The sequence below is a fragment of the Mustela putorius genome, unplaced genomic scaffold (assembly GCF_011764305.1).
Source record: "Mustela putorius furo isolate JIRA1106 unplaced genomic scaffold, ASM1176430v1.1 tig00003846_pilon_pilon_pilon, whole genome shotgun sequence".
Lineage (NCBI taxonomy): Eukaryota > Metazoa > Chordata > Mammalia > Carnivora > Mustelidae > Mustela > Mustela putorius.
Window position 1 is genome coordinate 8,384,919 of NW_025421999.1, and position 18,654 is coordinate 8,403,572.

Consider the following 18,654-nt stretch of genomic DNA (forward strand, 5'->3'; position numbering starts at 1 on the left):
GAGAAGACTGATTGTCAGGTTTTGTGAATTGTCTATCTATGCCATTTGCCTAGATATCTATTGATGTGTTTAAAGTTTCTTATCATTTTTATCATTTTCTAAATTAAGAATATCAGTTTTAATATTAAAAAGTCCTTATGGTTTGTTTGAAATTATTAACTTCTAGATGTTCAATATTTTTCTTGTAATAAAACCTTTTCCATGTGAGTTCTTTCTGCTTTTATGCATGGAAAGCTCTTTTCCATCCAGAGAAGAGATAGTGTCAGTGAAGATCTTAAATAGTGAGTTTCAAAAATCTGATTAAAAATATTCATTCTAGAAGTAAATCTTTATTGTGATGAGTAGTGTAAGGAGTGGTGTTAAATAAATAAATAACTATTTAAATAAATATCTATTTGCTTATATTTATTTATTTAAAGTAGTCTCCATGCCCAGTGTGGAGCCCGATGCACGGCTTAAACTCACAACCCTGAGATCAAGACCTGAGCTGAAATCAAGAGTTGGGTACTTAACCAACTGAGCCACCCAAGCACCCCAAATTTTATGTATTTTTAAAAGTGCCTAAATAAGGGCCTCAGATATATTTATTAAATATTGTACCATTTTCATCAATATAATAAACACTTATGTTAACTATTAAGTTCTTGTATGTAAGGAGGGTGACCTAGTCAAAAATTTATTTGCCATTTTTTCTTTCTTTCCTTCTCTTGTTCTTTGATTTCTTAACACTGGTTTAATTTTTTTTTAAAAGATTTTATTTATTTATTTGACAGACAGAGATCACAAGTAGGCAGAGGCAGGCAGAGAGAGAGGAAGGGAAGCAGGTTCCCCGCTGAGCAGAGAGCCCGATGAGGGGCTCTATCCCAGGACCCTAAGATCATGACGTGAGCCGAAGGCAGAGGCTTTAACCCACTGAGCCACCCAGGTGCCCCAACACTGGTTTAATTATTATATGATGGCAAGTTCTCCCTCCTTCATTGCTTTCTTTCAAAATTCTTTTATTCATTATTAACTGTATTTGTTTTTTATTTTATTTTTTATTGGTCCAGGTGGAATTTAGAATAAACAAGAGTTCCATCAGAATACAAGCTCCGTGATATTATCATAGCTTTCCTCCTAAGTGTAAGGCACGAGCTGGATGCTGGATGATGAAAAGCTCGACTAATATGCTGGTTTTCTTAAGACCTGTCGTTTAGTCTGGAAGTCAGGCAGTACAACAATAAATAGGTACACAGAATTACAAGTCAGGAAGTTCAATGACACATGCAACCAAGGTGTTTTGATAAAGAATAATGGGGTCAGGGCAAAGAATGGGGAGGCCAGCCTCAGAAGGCCATTTACCCTTAAGCTGGAAACTGGTGAATGAGTGCACACTGCCCTTACAAGGAGATGGAGGGAGAGCATTCTAGACAGGGGATTAGCAAAGACGAAGTCCTAGGGCAGCTGGGTGGTTTAGTTGGTTAAGCAACTGCCTTCGGCTCAGGTCATGATCCTGGACTCCCAGGATTGAATTCCATACAGAACCAGACTCTCTACTCAGTAGGCAGTCTGCTTCTCCCCCTGGCCCTCCCCCTCTCATGCTCTCTTTCTCAAAAAACAAATAAAATCTTAAAAAAAAAAAAAGACAAATCCCTAAAGTACAAAAGAACTCAATGTATTGAAGAAACAGAAGAGGTAGGAGAGGTCAGCAGAACTAGACATGAGAACCTCATTGGCAATGACAAGATCTTTGTATTTATTCTAATGGCATTGAGACGATATTAAGTTTTTAAATAAAGGTATAACAATTTACACTGACATTTTTGAAAGATGACATTTAGATTGCAGCTACAGGTAGAATAGAAGGAAGAGATAAATTAAGAGATGATTTCTGAAATACGGGAGATGGATTTGAGAAAAGTAGAGGGATTTAGGGTATATTTGGAGGTAGAAACACAAAATACAACAAAATGTGGTAGACTGCAGATGGGAGGTGAGAGAGAAGAAATCTGAGATGACTCCTATTGTTTCTTGGTTGAGTAAACAAATAGATAAACATGTCCCTTACAGAGATGGTACTCTAGAAATAGGATCCACTTTAGGTGGAAAAACAAGAGTTAAGTTTTGACTCATAAGACATCCAAGTGAAAATGTCCAATGAGAAGTTAACTGTACAAAAAGAGAGGTCAGGACTGTAAGTATACTCTTGGGACTCATTAGCATATAAAATGGCATTAAAAGCCAAAGAATGGATGAGATCTTTGAGGCTTAGGGAAAAATGTATATTGAATTAATGTATAAAGAATTGGTTTATTTATAACTTCAAACTTACCATCTAGGAACATCTTATATCTATTCATATATTCATACCTTTTATTCTATGAATAAAATTTTGCAGTGTGTGCTATGTAACTTTGTACCTTTCTTATCAATTTTATTCTGAAGTATTTTAACATTATAAAATGGAAGATTTCCACTGTTATTATTTGTGAATTACAAAACTGTGTAAGTTTTGAATTTTGTTGGATACTTATATTTTTTGACACTCATAATTAAGCCCGATAGGGTTTCTTCATACTTTCTTGGGCCATGAAGGTTGATAATCACATTCTATCCAAACAAAAAAGTGTTCTCATCTTTTCTAATGGTCACACTATTCATTACTCTTTCTTCTTTATTGTCCTAATTCTCTCTCCTAGAATGAATTAGAAATATTAGTTTAAATAGTATTATTATTTTAAATGCAAGTTAAATTGTGATTTTTTTCAGTTGTGAAGTAGAACGTTGTTTTAAGATGCATATATGCAAGTGTGTGTTTGCATGTGTGTACATGCATAGGTGTGTATGCATGTGTGTATGTAAATTTTTGTCATAAAGCCCTACGTGGTCATCAGGAATATTCTGTATTTTGTTGAAATTTTTAGTTAGTATTTTGATTTATTTCAGATTTTTACATCTATATTAATGATATATACATCTATATTAATGATGTATACATATATACACACAATATATATATGATATATACATCTATATTAATTAATATAATCTGTATTTGGCTTTTGGATTTTTTTTGGTCAAGTTTTTATGTGAGAATCAGGGTAGTTTTCTAAAAAGTAAAGAAAAGGACTTGGGCATGCAGTGTTCTTTTTAATTTGCAGTATCTTTTTAAACTTTTTTATTCTTGCCATCTTTATTTAACTATTTCCTAGTATTGTTAACTAGACTAAGGGCCTTGAGAAAAGAAAGTGTGTCTATGTTCACCACTACATACCCATTGTCAAGAACACACGGAACATGATAAGGGCTCAACAAATATTTGATGAGTGAATGAGCAGGTTTCTCTCAGTCTGGTCTCAGACCGAACACACATAGTTGTTTCTCAGCCTGCAGGGATTTTTTTTTGAATTTCTTCTTCCTTTATAGTCTACTCAGGACTTAACAGCTTTTAAATTAATTCTTTTAATTCTTTTATCTTTTAATTCTTTTAGTTTTTAAAAATTCTTTTAATCTTTGAGTTAGATCCTATCCTTCCTGTGCTCACCATCTTCTGCTGATTTCCCATCTAAGGCAGCGTAAAACCAGTGAACTCTGAATCACCGCTAAGGCTCCGTAATCTGAAATCTTGGCTTTTCTGTGGCCTCATTTATTTTTCTTTTCCTCGTCTATTCCAGTCCAGCTACCCGGCTCTCCTTGGTTGTTTCTGAACACACCAAGTACATTCCCACCTCAAGGGATTTACTTGCTGTCCCCACCCTGCTCAGGACACATGACTCACCCCCTTACCTCCTCCATATCTTTGCCTGAATGCCATATTACCAAGGAGTCTTCCCTGATCAGCCTATACAAATACCCATGTAAAACCTCCCTGCCCTTTTTCCTTCCCTGCTTTGCTTTTTCCTCTGTGTTCATCACCATTACCATTTGCAGTACTTTACATTTGTTGTTAATTGTCTTATTTTGTGTCAGCTCTTAGAAGAGTATTAGCTTTTCAATGACAGTCTTTATTATTTATAGCTGGACCGCCTATAGCCAGTAACGATGCTTGGCACAGAGTTGGTGCTTAATAAGAAATGATGGAATGAATAAATTATCTGCTCTCTTTCCTTGGAAACTGGAGCTAACAGTATCTATCCTGCAGCTTTCCTGTGTGCATCAGTGACAGTGCATAGAAAGCTGTTAGCTTGGCACATAATAGTTGCTTAGGAAATTATTAAACTTTTTAAAGTAAGGTATAAACCTAGAACACACCCTGCTTTCCAAACATTTATGGAGAGATAACCTGTTATGTATAAGGTAACAGATGTGCAGGATATAAAAGTAGAGAAGGTACTGTCTTTATTCTTACAGATGCAACCAGATAAATATGGGGACTATTTTGCATGCTCAGTACTCCAAATTCTTTCAGGAATCATAATTAAATTCCTAGAGTGACTCTAAATATCTCAAGGGCTGAAAGGAAGCCTTTTCAATAACAAATAGGATATTCACTTATAAATTTCTCCCCTGCAAAAATGCTTTTAAACATTAGAATAATGCATATTTCTTTCTCTAAATCATATTCTTTTCTAGGAATCTGCACATCTCTAGAAGGCGTAGATCATGAACTTGCAGACTTCTGATGATCCAAAGGTCCAAACCTCTGCCTCTATATATGCTACTTATAATACTCACATCTCTATACAATCAGTATATATGTACCTCTATATCTACTTATGTACAAACATTGAGATATAACTACTTTTATTATGAAACATTAGAAGTCTACAAAAACAACATAGAAAAAATATAATGAGCCCACCAGTATAACTTGGAACTGACTTTTATCGAACTTTAACATTTGATATCTGTTTGATTAAAAAATGTTTCCTCACCACTTCCTCATATCAGGGAGATCATATGATAGTTGTCTTTCTCCGCTTGACTTATTTCGCTAAGCATGATACGCTCTAGTTCCATCCATGTTGTCGCAAATGGCAAGATTTCATTTCTTTTGATGGCAACATGGGGGCTTAAGTGGGTATGAGAAGAATAAATGAAAGAAGATGGGATTGGGAGGGAGACAAACCATAAGTGACTCTTAATCTCACAAAACAAACTGAGGGTTGCTGGGGGGAGGGGGTTTGGGAGAAGGGGGTGGGATTATGGACATTGGGGACAGTATGTGTTTTGGTGAGTGCTGTGAAGTGTGTAAACCTGGTGATTCACAGACCTGTACCCCTGGGGATAAAAATATATGTTTATAAAAAATAAAAAATTATATTAAAAAAATGTTTCCTAATAGAGTAAATATCACAGATGTTATTCAATACCCCCCTTCTATTCTCCCTTCTTTTTCTCACCATAGATAATCCTGAATTTGTTATTTTTCACTATTGCAACTTTTTTTTAACTTTTACGACTACTAAATCCTGGATATAAATCATAGATATGGCTTCCTTAACAATCAGATTCATATTAAAACAAAACAATACAAAACAAAAATAGAATTAAAATTCTATTTAAAATTCTATTTCATTTAAAATTCTTGATGTCTACCTGCTCTTGAAAAATCAGGACACCTGGCCAGTCTTTTGGATTGGCCATGTTTCTGGATCAGGCAGCCAGCTGGAACTGGGAGATAGCCTGTCCTCATCAGCACCGTTGTATTTAATGTCTACTAAGGGGCTTCATGCCTATTTCTTTCATTTATATTTATCAGGGCTCTGTAGATATTTGCATTTGTAATTTCTGTTCTCCGCACTTCAACCCATTCAAAATAGTTTCCTTCTTATTTATCTTCTGCTTTATTTCTATGTCAATTTATCTTGTTGTGTGTTTCTGCTTTGAATTTTTGTTTAAAAGATGGAAGCAAAATGTGTTCTTTCCCTTTCACATTGTCACCAGTGACTAGTTGACCTAACTTCACAAGAGGTGGGCCTATTTTCCCACATTTTTTTTTTTTTTTTGAGTTGAATGCAATGAGTAATAACTCTTTCCCTTAGCATTTCTTTTTTAATGGAACTGTTGTCATTTGGAGTTAGAGTCTACACTCCCTTTGTCATCTCTTGAAATTTCCCTTTTAAATTATTACACTAAATCCTCAAGCATTATAATCCCATATAATCTGTACTTTGTTAATCTGGTATATATTTTATTCCATCTTTGTCATCAAAAGGAATTCTGAAGCCAGGATTGGTTAATGAGTTAAGGGAAAAATGCATGATTTCATACTGCCAGGCCTTTGTGGAGAAAATTAAGTCCAATAACAAATAATTATATATTTTAATTATTCGTTTTACTTTGAGAATAGTTAATGAACATCTGGGAAAGTACAATACTCTTAATTTATGATAATGTCAGTTATAAATGCTACACACTTTATTGAATACTAAGGACAGATAAATGGAAGGTTTGGAAAAAATCTCCACATGTGCATTTTCCTAATACACCGTACCTGCAACATTTCCTTTCTAGAGCATCAGACTATCCTAGACAAATGTATTTATTTGGCAGCAAACCAAAAAATCACTCTGCTGATTTTATGCCCTTGTAGAGCTGTATACAGGTTCTTTTCAGCTTCACAGTTCAATGACAGCAGTCACAAATTCTCAAATACTCATCATGGCCATGGAAAATAGTATACCACATTGTGATTTTCACATTGTTTCGAAAAGCAAGTACATTCCTGATTCAGTCACTAGGTCCTCGTGTGCAAATTTTTAATTTTTTGCTTTCACAATTTTAGTTTTAGGTAACCTTTGCTGGGTAGAATTGCATAATTTTTCATTAGCTTTTACTGGAAACACATAAAGAAAAAGAATGAATTACATAATAAAATAGAAAAATAAGAAAACATACAAAGGTGATTTTAGATTCTCTTTAGTTTCTTTGGAAAAAGGAGGACTTAATTCCACTAAGTATTCTTGGTGACATTACATGTTGTCTCTCTGCTCTTCAATGAGGAGATAGAGCCCTTAGCAGCAGACTTGTCTGACAGCATAAATGCCTCTGTCGAGGTAGTTTTGCTTCCTGTCCTGAAATATTTTCTAAAAATTCTACGGTTGAATGAAAAAAAAATGTGCCTTTTAGAATTATAAACCAAAATGTGACTTCTGTCAAGAATTGAGGGCTATCTTGCTTTGTGTTATAGAGCAAATTGATGTGGTCCAGAATATATGTCACTCCATGCAAATTGTGGGCATATAAAACATAGAATACACATTTTAGTAAAGTTATGCTACTTTCATTATTGCGCTAATTGTATGGCATTACAGGGACATAGAGAGTAAAACTAAAAATTAAAAACTAAATGCACCCCCAAAGGAAAGAGACACACCAACTTTGTTTTAAAAGAAATGGTATTTATTAAGAAATTATATGCTGAGTTCTCCTACAGTCTGTGAAGATGGTTTCTTCCATTTCCACAGCACATGACAACGGCAAAGAGCATCTGGAAAATACTTGCAATGCTTGGGAATGGAGCGATCCTAGTAATAGGAGATGAAATGAAGTGATATACGCACTATTTAAACTTTCAGAACCAAAGACAAGACAATCTTTTCCTTGCCAATATAGTTTTCAGCTGTATCGGCACTAAAATCTGTCCATGGGATCTCCTACCCAGACTGAAGGATTAGGTAAGGACTGAATCATGTCAGTTGAGTAGAGAATGCTCAATTTAATCACAGGTCAAAGCAACAGAGTCCTTTAGCTATGGAATCACAACTGAAGTATCTGCATTCTTTATTAATAAAAATGGTGCTTATGGGGGGGCAGGAATATAACATTTTCAAGTATTTTATCATTATGATCTGAAGTACTTTAAACTATAAATTAAAAATAAATTATAAAAACTAGCTTACGATGTATCTTTTCTTACATGACATTGTTGGAGATAAGCTTTAAACATAGAATTGCAATATCACCTGACTTTATATATGATCAACAGTAAAACATGCTAATCATAAAAATAGCTTTTACAAATATACATTTGTATACAGTGTCTCCCTTACCATTCATAAATGTCCTTTCACATTTTAAGACTTTTAAGACTTAAAAAAACACAACATAATTAGCAAAGGGGAAAACACATTTACAATCTAAACCATAAAAACTTGACAATCATATAGCTTAAAACATAGAAGAAATGGAATTTCTAAAATTGAACAATACTGTCCATTTCATTTATTTGGGTATTTTTTTTTTTTTAAATAAATTGAACCAAAGATGCTGCTCTCCAGTAAGAAACCTCCTTTCACATTTCTGGGGGGTGTCACAGTTTCTCTTTTCTGCTTTTGTGGCATCATTCATTACTTTAAATCACTTTATCTGTAGAAACTGAGAAAAGAAAAAAAAAAGTATTTTAAAACATTGAGATTTAGGTTTCATTGCTCATAACATGCATATATGTAAGTTGGATTTAAGTTAGAATTCAGGCTGAATCAGGAGATGATTAGAAAAGAACTAAATCTTTAAGAAAAATCCTTTTGAGAACTTTTGAGTTCATTTTAGATCCTTAAGAAAAATCCCTTAGATCCTTTGTCTTAGAGCCTTTGTTGTAGACAATGCTAAAATTATTTACATTTATAGTATGCTGTAATTAAAAAAAATCCAGTCCATTTATTGCCGGAGATCAGCAATTGTTTTGACCAAGAGCTCTTGTCCAAGTCAGAGGAGAAACACTTGAAGCTCTAAGCTAGGGATTTGGGTTGCTTTTGAATTTTTGTGGCTCCTTAGGAGAGTGACCATGGGATATTTTTCCCCTGTAAGAGCCTTTGAACGGTGCAGTCCTAAGCCTAATGTACCTGGGATAGGAGAAAAAGCAGTACAGATCTCTGATCTGAGTTATGTATCCTTGGTTATAAAAAAGAAAGCTATATGTGAGGCACCTGGGTGGCTCGGTGGTGAAGCCACTGCTTACAGGTCACACATACCTGTATTTCTAAAAATGAAAATGTTACTCAAATGTGTTCTTCATGCAGTTGCAAGAAGTGTTCATGTACATAGAGTCAATTAATCTTCAAAGCACAAAGTTTTGAACTTACAGTACAAAGCAGGCATGCCCAGGGTTGTGTAGTATAAAGGAAGTTTTATACATTCCCTGTATGCACGTACCCAAAATGATGCATTACCAACGTGAAAATGAAAACCTTAGTAAATACAATTAATTGTACTTGTAGAAGGGTGCAGACATGTGAACACAAGATATAATGAGTTTGGGTTTGAATTGATAACACTTGTATGCAGGGAGGAACTAAAGCTTTTTCTTCATATGATTGCAGTCACCCTCTTCCCTGCAAGGCCTTCATCGATCGCTCTTATTACAGAGGGAACATGCTTAAACTGCTGCAGCAGCTGTGTACATACAGTTTCCTAATTATTGTGTTTCTTCAGGTTAAGTTGTGGAGGATGACATTAATTTAGTATATTCTTACACCATCCTGCTTGCCTCAAAAGAAGTAATGAATGGTTGTTTAGCAACTATCTATTTTAAGAAGAAAAAAATGGCCTGCAGATTTTTTTGTGCATATTCCATTATCCCTGGTATGATTTTTCTTTACCCCTCCCTTTGCTCCTTGATTGTAAATGATTACATAAAAATAATTATCCTGGGAAGAAGAAAAGGAGGTTTGAAAATAATTTATTGAAGTCTTCCTTCCTTGCCATAAAGCTTCAAAGCATTTGTCTGTTCCTAGTACTAAACAAAAGCTTCATTAACTTTGCATTGTGAAGTCGGTGTTATTAACCATATGGATACAAGTAATGAATATAATTCTCCTTATCTAAAAACAATGGCAAAATATATTCACTATGCTTTCCATAGATCTTCTCGTCCGAGAAAAGGATTGCTTTTGCTTCTAAAGGCACAGGAGAAAGGGGACAACTATGACATTCTTGTTGCCTTTTTTCTCAAGAATGACAGTCATTTAAGGAGCTGATTGGTTTACTATAATGTGAAACTAATTGTGCTTTCCTTCCCTTGAATAGTGGGTAATTTATCTAGTGGCTATATGGGAGCCTGGATGCTTTTAAAACAAATTATCCTGATGATGAATGCTTTTCCAACTCTCAATCTCTCCCATTTCTGAAAAACAACAAAAAGCCACTCAGATGGGCCTGGATTGTACTGAACCAAGCAATTTACTTCTCCTTGACAACGGTAAAAAGGATAGTATTAATCTAAGAGAAAGCACATTTAATTTTAAACCTCATGAATTCATACACACACACACACACACACATATACATACATACACATACACACGCATATATGTAAGATTGATTTACAACATTATATTAGTTTCAGGTGTACAACATAATAATATACTACAGGGTGATCACCACAATGAATCTAGTTACCATCCGTCACCACACAATTGACCCCCTTCAGCCTTTTTGCCCCCAAGACTCCTTTCCCCCTCTCTAACCACCAATCTATTTTCTGTATCTATGAGCTGTGTTTTATTTCTTTCTTGTTTTTTATATTCCAAATATAAGTGAGATCACGTGCATGGTATTTGTCTTTCTCTGTCTTATTTCACTTAGCATAATACCTTCAAGGTACACTCATGTTGTTGCAAATGGCAAGATTTCTTTCTTTTTTTATGGCTCAATAGCATTGGGTATATCTATATCTATATCTATAGATCTAGATCTAGATCTAAATTTAGATCTAGATCTATAGATATAGATATAAGGTTGTTTCCATTCTTAGCTATTGTAAATAATGCTGCAATGAACATAGGGGAGCCTATAGCTTCCTGAATTAGTGCTTTCATTTTCTTCAGATAAATACCTAGAAGTGGTGTAGCTGGATCACATGGTAATTCTATTTTTAATTTTTTGAGGAACCTGCATGTTGTTTTCCACAATGGCTGCACCAATTTATGTCCCTACATAACAGTGCACAAAGCTTCCCTTCCTCTACGTCCTCTCCAACACTTGTTTTTTTTCTTTCTGATAATAGCTGTTCTAACAGGTGTGAGGTTATATCTCATGAGGTTCTTATTTGCATTTCCCTGATAATTAGTGATGTTGAAGATCTTTTTATAGGTATAGCAATATGTGGAATAAATACACTTTATTAACAGCTCTACAGAAATCATATTTTTAAAGATATATTCTGACTTTTTAAAAAGATTTCATGTATTTATTTGAGAGAGAAGAGTGAACGAGCAAGAGAGAGCAAGCACGAGCTGGGGAGGAGCAGAGGAAGAGGGAGAAGCAGACTCCGAGCTGAGCAAGGAGCCAGATGCAGGGCTCCATTTCGAGACCCCGGTATCATGACCTGAACCTAAGGCAGACGCTTAAGCGACTGAGCCACCCAGGTGCCCCAGTCTTCTGACTTTTTTAATATCAGAAATGCTTCCTCTTTTTTTTTTTTCTAATTGAGATTTTTAAAAAAAGATTTCATGTATTTATTTGACAGAGAGAGACACAGTGAGAGAGGGAGCACAAGCAGATGGAGTGAGAGAGGGAGAAGCAGGCCTCCCACTGAGCAGGGAGCCCAATGTCATGCAGGGCTGAATCTCAGGACCTGGGATCATGACCTGAGTGAAGGCAGACACTTATGGACTGAGCCACCCTCTAACTGGAATTTATAACTAATAACTAATTAAAGAAATATAGATAACCTACATTGTTAGATAATACCTATAAAAGCAAAAAAAAAAAAGGTGAAAGAAAATATGTGGAAAACATAGGCTATATAACATTTTACAGAAAGTCAGAGTTTTTGACAGAAATGATGCATATTTGCTGCCATCACTTGTCATGTTTATTGAGTAACTGTTCAGCCGTTCACTTTTTATAGACAATGCGACTACATGTGGCTTTTACAAATCCTCTATTACAAATGAGATACAATTCAATTCAAATTTCTAAATAACGCAGATTCATGGCTGCTACTCTTCATTGTAAGTTAAACTTGCCTTCTATTAATAAGCTCTTGGGACCAAAATTACATTATACTTTAAGACTAAAAGAATCATATCACAAAAACCATAAATGGTACAAAAACTTAGATGGCTAATAACTCTCTGAGATGGCTACAAGTGGAGGAAACTGCTCCATTATGTGGTTCTTAGGGGCTTAATAGTCTCCATTCCTGAGTTGATGGTCATTTAGGATGTAGGGGATTTGGGCATACAGGAAACACAGACAAAGACAAACATGTAGTAGTCCATCAGAAACTTGGAAATAAGACAAGCAGTCTGCCTCTGAGATTTTTACTCTAAAATCAAGATTTCAATGATGATGGTAGAGAATATTCACAATGTCACTAAAGAGAGGCAGAAAGTTTCTAGGTCTTTGGGTCTTGACTAGAATGTAACTGAAACTTAATAAATCTGCCAAAGAAAAGTGTTGATCTACAAGAGACTTGTTTGACAATGCAAGTACAAAAAATTAGGAGTCTTGAGGTCACCATTTTGGGGGTTATGGGACTGAAGCTTGCATAGTGCTCCATGCTCAGCATGCAGTCTGCTTGTCTCTCTCCTTCCTGCTCTATCCCTTCCCTTTCTTTCTTGCTCTCTCAAAATTAATAAGTAAAATATTAAAAAAAAAAAAGAAAGAAAGGAGAATCTTGGAGGGTAACTCAATTGTTCCCATTCAGGAGAATGTGTTCTCCACAGGAGAAGGCATCCAAATCCTAGAAGAGAACCAACCAGGCCTGTGCTGACATGACACATTGGTCAATATCAGAGCATTCAATCAATTCTTCACAGGAAAAACTTCTGATTATAATTCTTAACAGTTTGTCTTTGGGAAGAGAATGCTCAGGCCATAGGCACAAGACTGAACTTCCTTTCAAGGATAGGTCCTGCTATAAATTCACAAACAGATCTTCTGATAATACCAGATTATTATTTTGCATTTGTCTGAGGTACTGTTCTACGCACAGTGTGCTGACAGATAAGTTCTGTGAGCCTATGAGGTTACAGATCCTTGTGGCTCTGCCTTGCTGGCTGTCTCTTGTGGCTTCTCAGTACTTGCCATGTATATCAAAGTCTTTCATAGAGGCAATATTTATAAAGCTACATGTCAAGCTTCTCAGTACTTGCCATGTATATCAAAGTCTTTCATAGAGGCAATATTTATAAAGCTACATGTCAAGAAATATAGAACATCATTGAATTTGAGCAATAAGTGATCAGGAATTATCTAACCCTCTCCTGTTATAATAGGCGAAGATACGAAGGCCCAGACAGTTTGAAAGACATGCTCAGGTATTTGGTGGAAACCCTAACTAGACCCAGAATCTTAACTGCGATCAATAATTTTTTCCATTACATGTTTGGTTCTCAAACTTTAGTGAACCTCAGAATTACTGAGTGGCCACAGTAAATCATAGTAAATCAGATTACTAAATTTCTGATATACCTTGTATCTCTTCAAGGTTCATATGTTGAAATCTTAACCCCCAATGTGAGGAGGTAGGGTTTTGGGAAGGAGATTCATGAGGCCAGAACCCTCGAATGTGATCAGTGTCCTTATAAAAGGGGTCCCAGAGAGCTCCCTGAGTTCTTCCACCATATGCGGATGAAACAAAAGACTGCTGTTTATAAACTAAGAAATAGGCTCTCAGCAGACAACTAATGCTGCCATCATTTTGGACTTCCCAGCTGCCAGAACTCAGAAATAAATGTTTATTGCTTATACATTGCCTAGCCTGTAGTTTTTTGTTATAGCATGAAGACAACTAGGTCTGGATTGAGGTCCAGGAAGCTGCATTTCTGATAAGTTCCTGAGTGATGCTGATGTGGGCATCCCACTCTTGAAGACCGACGTCACTCCACCATTGAGCAGCAGTCTTCTGTGAGTGGGTCACCTGCAGTCCTACATGTCTTGCTGAGTGTGCTAACATCACAAAACTCTGTTTCTTTCCCAAGGCCACTTCTTAGAATTATTTATTTGGCTAGCAATCCTGACAAGTAAGGTAACTTCTCTGGAATGTACCACATGGTTCTGCAATACATCTTGTCTGGAAAAAGACAGGCTTGTTTACTCCTTCCTAGAAAGCTGGATTCTATACACTCCAGATTGCTCTCCTGTAGGGCACTGCCTGGCATGCAGGCTTCATCTGGCCCTCTATCTTGGACTTAGATCTTGAATTTGGAAAACCAGGTCACCTATCCAGATACTCGTATGTTTTTTTTGCCATGAGTAGCAAAATCTTTTGTCTTAGGAGTCTCCTGTCTTCTATCAGCATCCATGGAACTATGGATGTTTAACTTATTGGCTTGAGTAGTTATTTTGGTAAGCATTATCCTGCTTCAATTCTCCTATATACCATCAAACTTATTTAAGTTGGGTCAATTCTTGATTAACTATAGGGGCACTTGGCAAGTCATGGCTCCACTGGCAAACTGTCGTCAGGATATCCACACTTCTTTTCTCCATAACACCTATTCTCTCCTTACTTATTACTATTATTATTATTATTATTGCTTCTAATTCCCAACAGTTGTTTTATAATCCACACCCATTACTGTATCCAATAATTCCCATGTTTTTATCCCATTCCCCATCTGTCTCCCAATGTTCAAGAGATAAGTATGACTAAAAGACAAAAATGGTCTTATTATATTATAGTGGATCACAAGTTTTCAAATTGGTGGCCTCTGTTATTCCATAACCAAATGAAAAGATGAAAAGACTGGAAAAATCAGTCATTTACTATACTACAATAGATTTAAGTTACTGCATGAGTAATGTTAAGATGTTTTATTTCCTCTCCTAAAACTGAAGGAAAATATAATACAGTATTATAAAACCAGCATAAAAATAGAAGAAAAAAATTAATGTTAAAGTAATTTAGTTCTATGTACCAAGACCAAATATACTATGCCCCTATAAATATTATAAAAAATGATTTCCAAGCTTTTGCATTATTCCTATTTTTGTTTAATTAATGGGATTTATTTATAGACACAAGTTTTGATATTGAAGTGAAAATAGTGTGATAACTAATGTAAAAGTACAATTAAAAATACCATGGGTGTTTGTTTTGGTACATGACTTACCATATGTGATTTTTAAAAACTTCCTCTTCAGAGTTAATGACATCATTTCCTATAACTAATTATAGCTCTTTCTAACAAGGACATTAGTGCAGTAACAGTTTTTAACATCTACACAAAAAGAACATTTGTGTTTCTGGAGTATGTTTCATTTAACTAAAATCACACATAAAATGCAAGTAAGGCAAATAGTATGTTGTATCTTGGATTCATTATAGGAATAATTTGTTTAGTGTAGTAGGATGCAATGATATTAGGAGATGTGCATTGTCTTATGCATTCTGGCTCTGAACCATCAGAGAAGCAGACTAGCAGAATGGCTAATGAAGCTGGTGACCTGGGATTATAGAGTGATTGTATCCAACCTCCCAACCAGAGCAGCAGTGCCTTCATGGTAATCATGGCTGATTATTATGTACACTTTGGCTTGATTATCTTAAGGGATACAGAACTGTTTACCTCATAAGGCATCTTGCTCCGTCTGTAGGAAACCATAGAAAAGAATTCGCTGCCTTGAATCTAAATCTGCCAAATGGCTGGATTATATATTGACTCAAAACCTAGAGTGTGGTGACAAACCAGGAAGGTAGGCAGAATTTGTGTGTTATGAAGTACTAGGAAGGCCGCATCTATAGGATAAGGATTCAAGTCAGATATCCTAAGAAGGTAGGAGAGAGGAAGGCAGAGATCTACTGTAGGGAGAAATGGATTGGTATTAGAACTTTAAAGCAGATTAACTGAAGAATCAGAGTTTCTGGTTTTGTTTATTTATTCATTTAATTTTGGGAACCCTGTTTGTTCCCAGGACGAAAGGAGGATTCAGTTAGTAGAAAAAGCCTAGAGCAACTGTAATAAGCTTACAGCTAGAGAAACAAGAAGACTGTCTTAGAGTCTGAGGCATCTGCATGACTTAGCTGAGGCTTCCTCAATTCATTTCTACACAGAGATTGCATTTGGGTTATTCTTAGACTCTGGGACTGGGCTAAGTGTGTGGGCATGGACCACAAATCGTCATAATAACTCTTATTTGTGTAATGTTTAGAAGCTTATGAAACACTTTATATGTATGGTCTTCTTGTTTGATTTTCTTTATAAACCAGTGAGGTATGTTGTTGGGTGAGAATCATCCTTGTATTATCCATTAATCCTTGCATCAGAGAGTTAGTGTCTTGCTAAATCAAAGCCAGGCTGCCTTTTTTTTTTTTTTTTTTTTTTTTTTTTTTTAAATAAGGCCAGTGCATTCTATTCTGCCCAGTTGTGGGAAGACAGTAGGGAAGCAGACTGGGTACATCATCAGTTTTAGTACTGGTGATCTCAACTGGGATATGAAAATACACTGGTGTCCTGATGATGAGAGGGAGAAAAGAGACAGAATTATTGGGAAGGTACCAGGATTTGCACATAACTTACTATCTGCCTTTCTTTGATTTACAGCAGATTTGCCTGGATTTTTCTTTTTTTTAAAGTTCCAGTTTGAACTAATTTAAAACCATTTTAATTAAAAATTTTCTTTAGTCATCTGTCCAAAGGAGAACTTTTGCGTTATAAAAATATATTTGATTAAGAAAAAACAACATTTACTTTACAATAAAGTTACCTAATGTGGGTTACATAATTTTATTTAAAACATCTGTGTAAAAATTTAGTTAATACTAAAAAAAGAGTTTTTCGCATTGCTAAATTATATGTTTTACCAGAACTTGGATGCTCTGTTACACATACCTCAACACATTAACATTTTTCTGATTTTTTTCACAAACTATTCTATGATACTTTCTGAAAATAATTATGATTGTGTTTTGAGTGTTCTGGCCTCACTGATAATTACATTTGACTAGCTGAATTGATAAATTATAGCAATTTTATTTGGCACATAACTTGTGTTTGATCATGCATCGATTTCTGACTTCTCATGCTAATTATATAGTGTCTAGCAACCATTAGTGATTCTCAATGCTGGAAATGATAATGACAAGTTTAGGATAATACTCCAAATTACATAAGTTAATTCCAGTGCTAGAAGCCAAATGCTGATTAATGCTGAGATTATTATGGACTTTGAAATTTCACACATTTTGCTGCTTTCTGTAGTTCTTTTAGTAATTAGTTTTGGCACCACAAGAATAAATATTTAAAATCATTTCATGTCTAAAAATGTCATTTCGTATCTAAAAATGTGATTTAAAATTGATTGATTTAGACGTATAATTTAAAAAGTCCTTGGAAATTGTATAGTTAATTCATGATCTTTCAAATAGCTGAAGCACAGGCTGTCATGGTTATTTAACAATTCTCATTTAATTAAATTTACTATATACATCAAAGTATTGACTATAAAAATAACTTCAACTTTAGAATTGAGTAAAATTAATCTGAGGGATCAAGTGATATAGTAAAGTGATGGCATACTTATACTATTATTCTATTAATAAACTCTTGTTTTCTTATCATATTTGAGAAATATATGAGAAATTTCAAAAAAGAAATCTTAAGGCTTACAGTTTTGGAATAGTTCCTAGTAATTAATACTATTATTAAAATATTCTTAGCACTCAAATTAAGCAGGATATAATAGAATCCTGGATGACTCAGAAGGGATTTCAGAGTTTTGTAGTCACTACTATCACGATTATGAAAAACCCCCGAATTGTAACATAGATAGAAGGAATTAGAAATTGGAAGTTTATCCGTTTCATGTGTGACAGATTATGTCAAATCCTCTGTAGGTTACTTTTTTGAAATAGGTTTCAGATATCAGCTCACTTATCTGTGTTTTCCTTTTTTTTTTTTTTATTATAAGAGAACACAGAATTGAGGAACAATGTCAGTTATATGGTTCTGTAGGGATCAAGATAAATAAGGGCTGGGACCATTCACTTAAAAAAATTGATGTAGTAATACAACGTAGGAGGGATTCGCTCCTATATATCTATGAGCAAATCTTCCCCAAATCAAACTTTTTATTTGAAGTGGCTTTTCCTTTATAATTAAATTTCTCTAGTAAGTCACATTTTATAGACCTGAACAGAATGCTATAACATTATCTGTTCATCAGATGTGACTGTGATAATGCCCAGAAGTTTCCTGATCACTACACTTTGCTGTGCGCTGAAGAGGAAGGGCCCCGTGTCTGCCTGGTTTTCTGTTCTTTCACCTACACCAGGCGCTTTTTGCTGAGGAAACATGGAATGGAATTACTTGACACATAAATGTATCTTTCATCTGCAGTGTACATCTGAAGCTATAAGTTATTTCTGTAGCATTTTACAAACAGTCATCTTAAGGAAGAGAAGTCCGAGACACAAGGAAAGAAAGTCATTTCCCCAGGGTCTTAATGGAGTTGTAAGATAAACCCACCCCCCGCCTGGGGGTGCCTGAGTGGCTCAGTGGGTTAAAGCTTCTGCCTTCAGCTCAGGTCATGATCCCAGGTCCTGGGTTTCAGCCCAGAGTTGGGCTCTCTGCTCAGCAGGGAGCCTGCTTCCTCCTCTCTCTCTGCCTGCCTCTCTCCCTACTTGTGATCTCTGTCAAATAATTTTCAAAATCTTAAAAATCTTAAAAAATCTTAAAATTTTAAAAATTTTCAAAAATCTTAAAAAAAAAAAAGATAAATCCACCCCCACATCACATTATTCTTCTCTTACACGAGGGTCACATTAAATAGATACTTGATTTG

At 35.2% G+C, this 18,654-nt stretch overlaps 1 protein-coding gene across 7 annotated transcripts in view; it reads right to left on the reverse strand.

The window, feature by feature from the left end:
• Positions 1-7,301: 7,301 nt before the first annotated feature.
• The window catches only part of RALYL (RALY RNA binding protein like), a 694,598-nt gene continuing 683,245 nt past the window's right edge, over positions 7,302-18,654 (reverse strand). For all 7 annotated transcript variants that reach the window (XM_004766953.3, XM_013063763.2, XM_013063762.2 and 4 more), the window contains one exon: positions 7,302-8,298. In XM_004766953.3, coding sequence (XP_004767010.1) covers positions 8,281-8,298 — 18 coding nt within the window. In that variant the 3' untranslated portion in view covers positions 7,302-8,280. The remainder of the gene's footprint in view (positions 8,299-18,654) is intronic.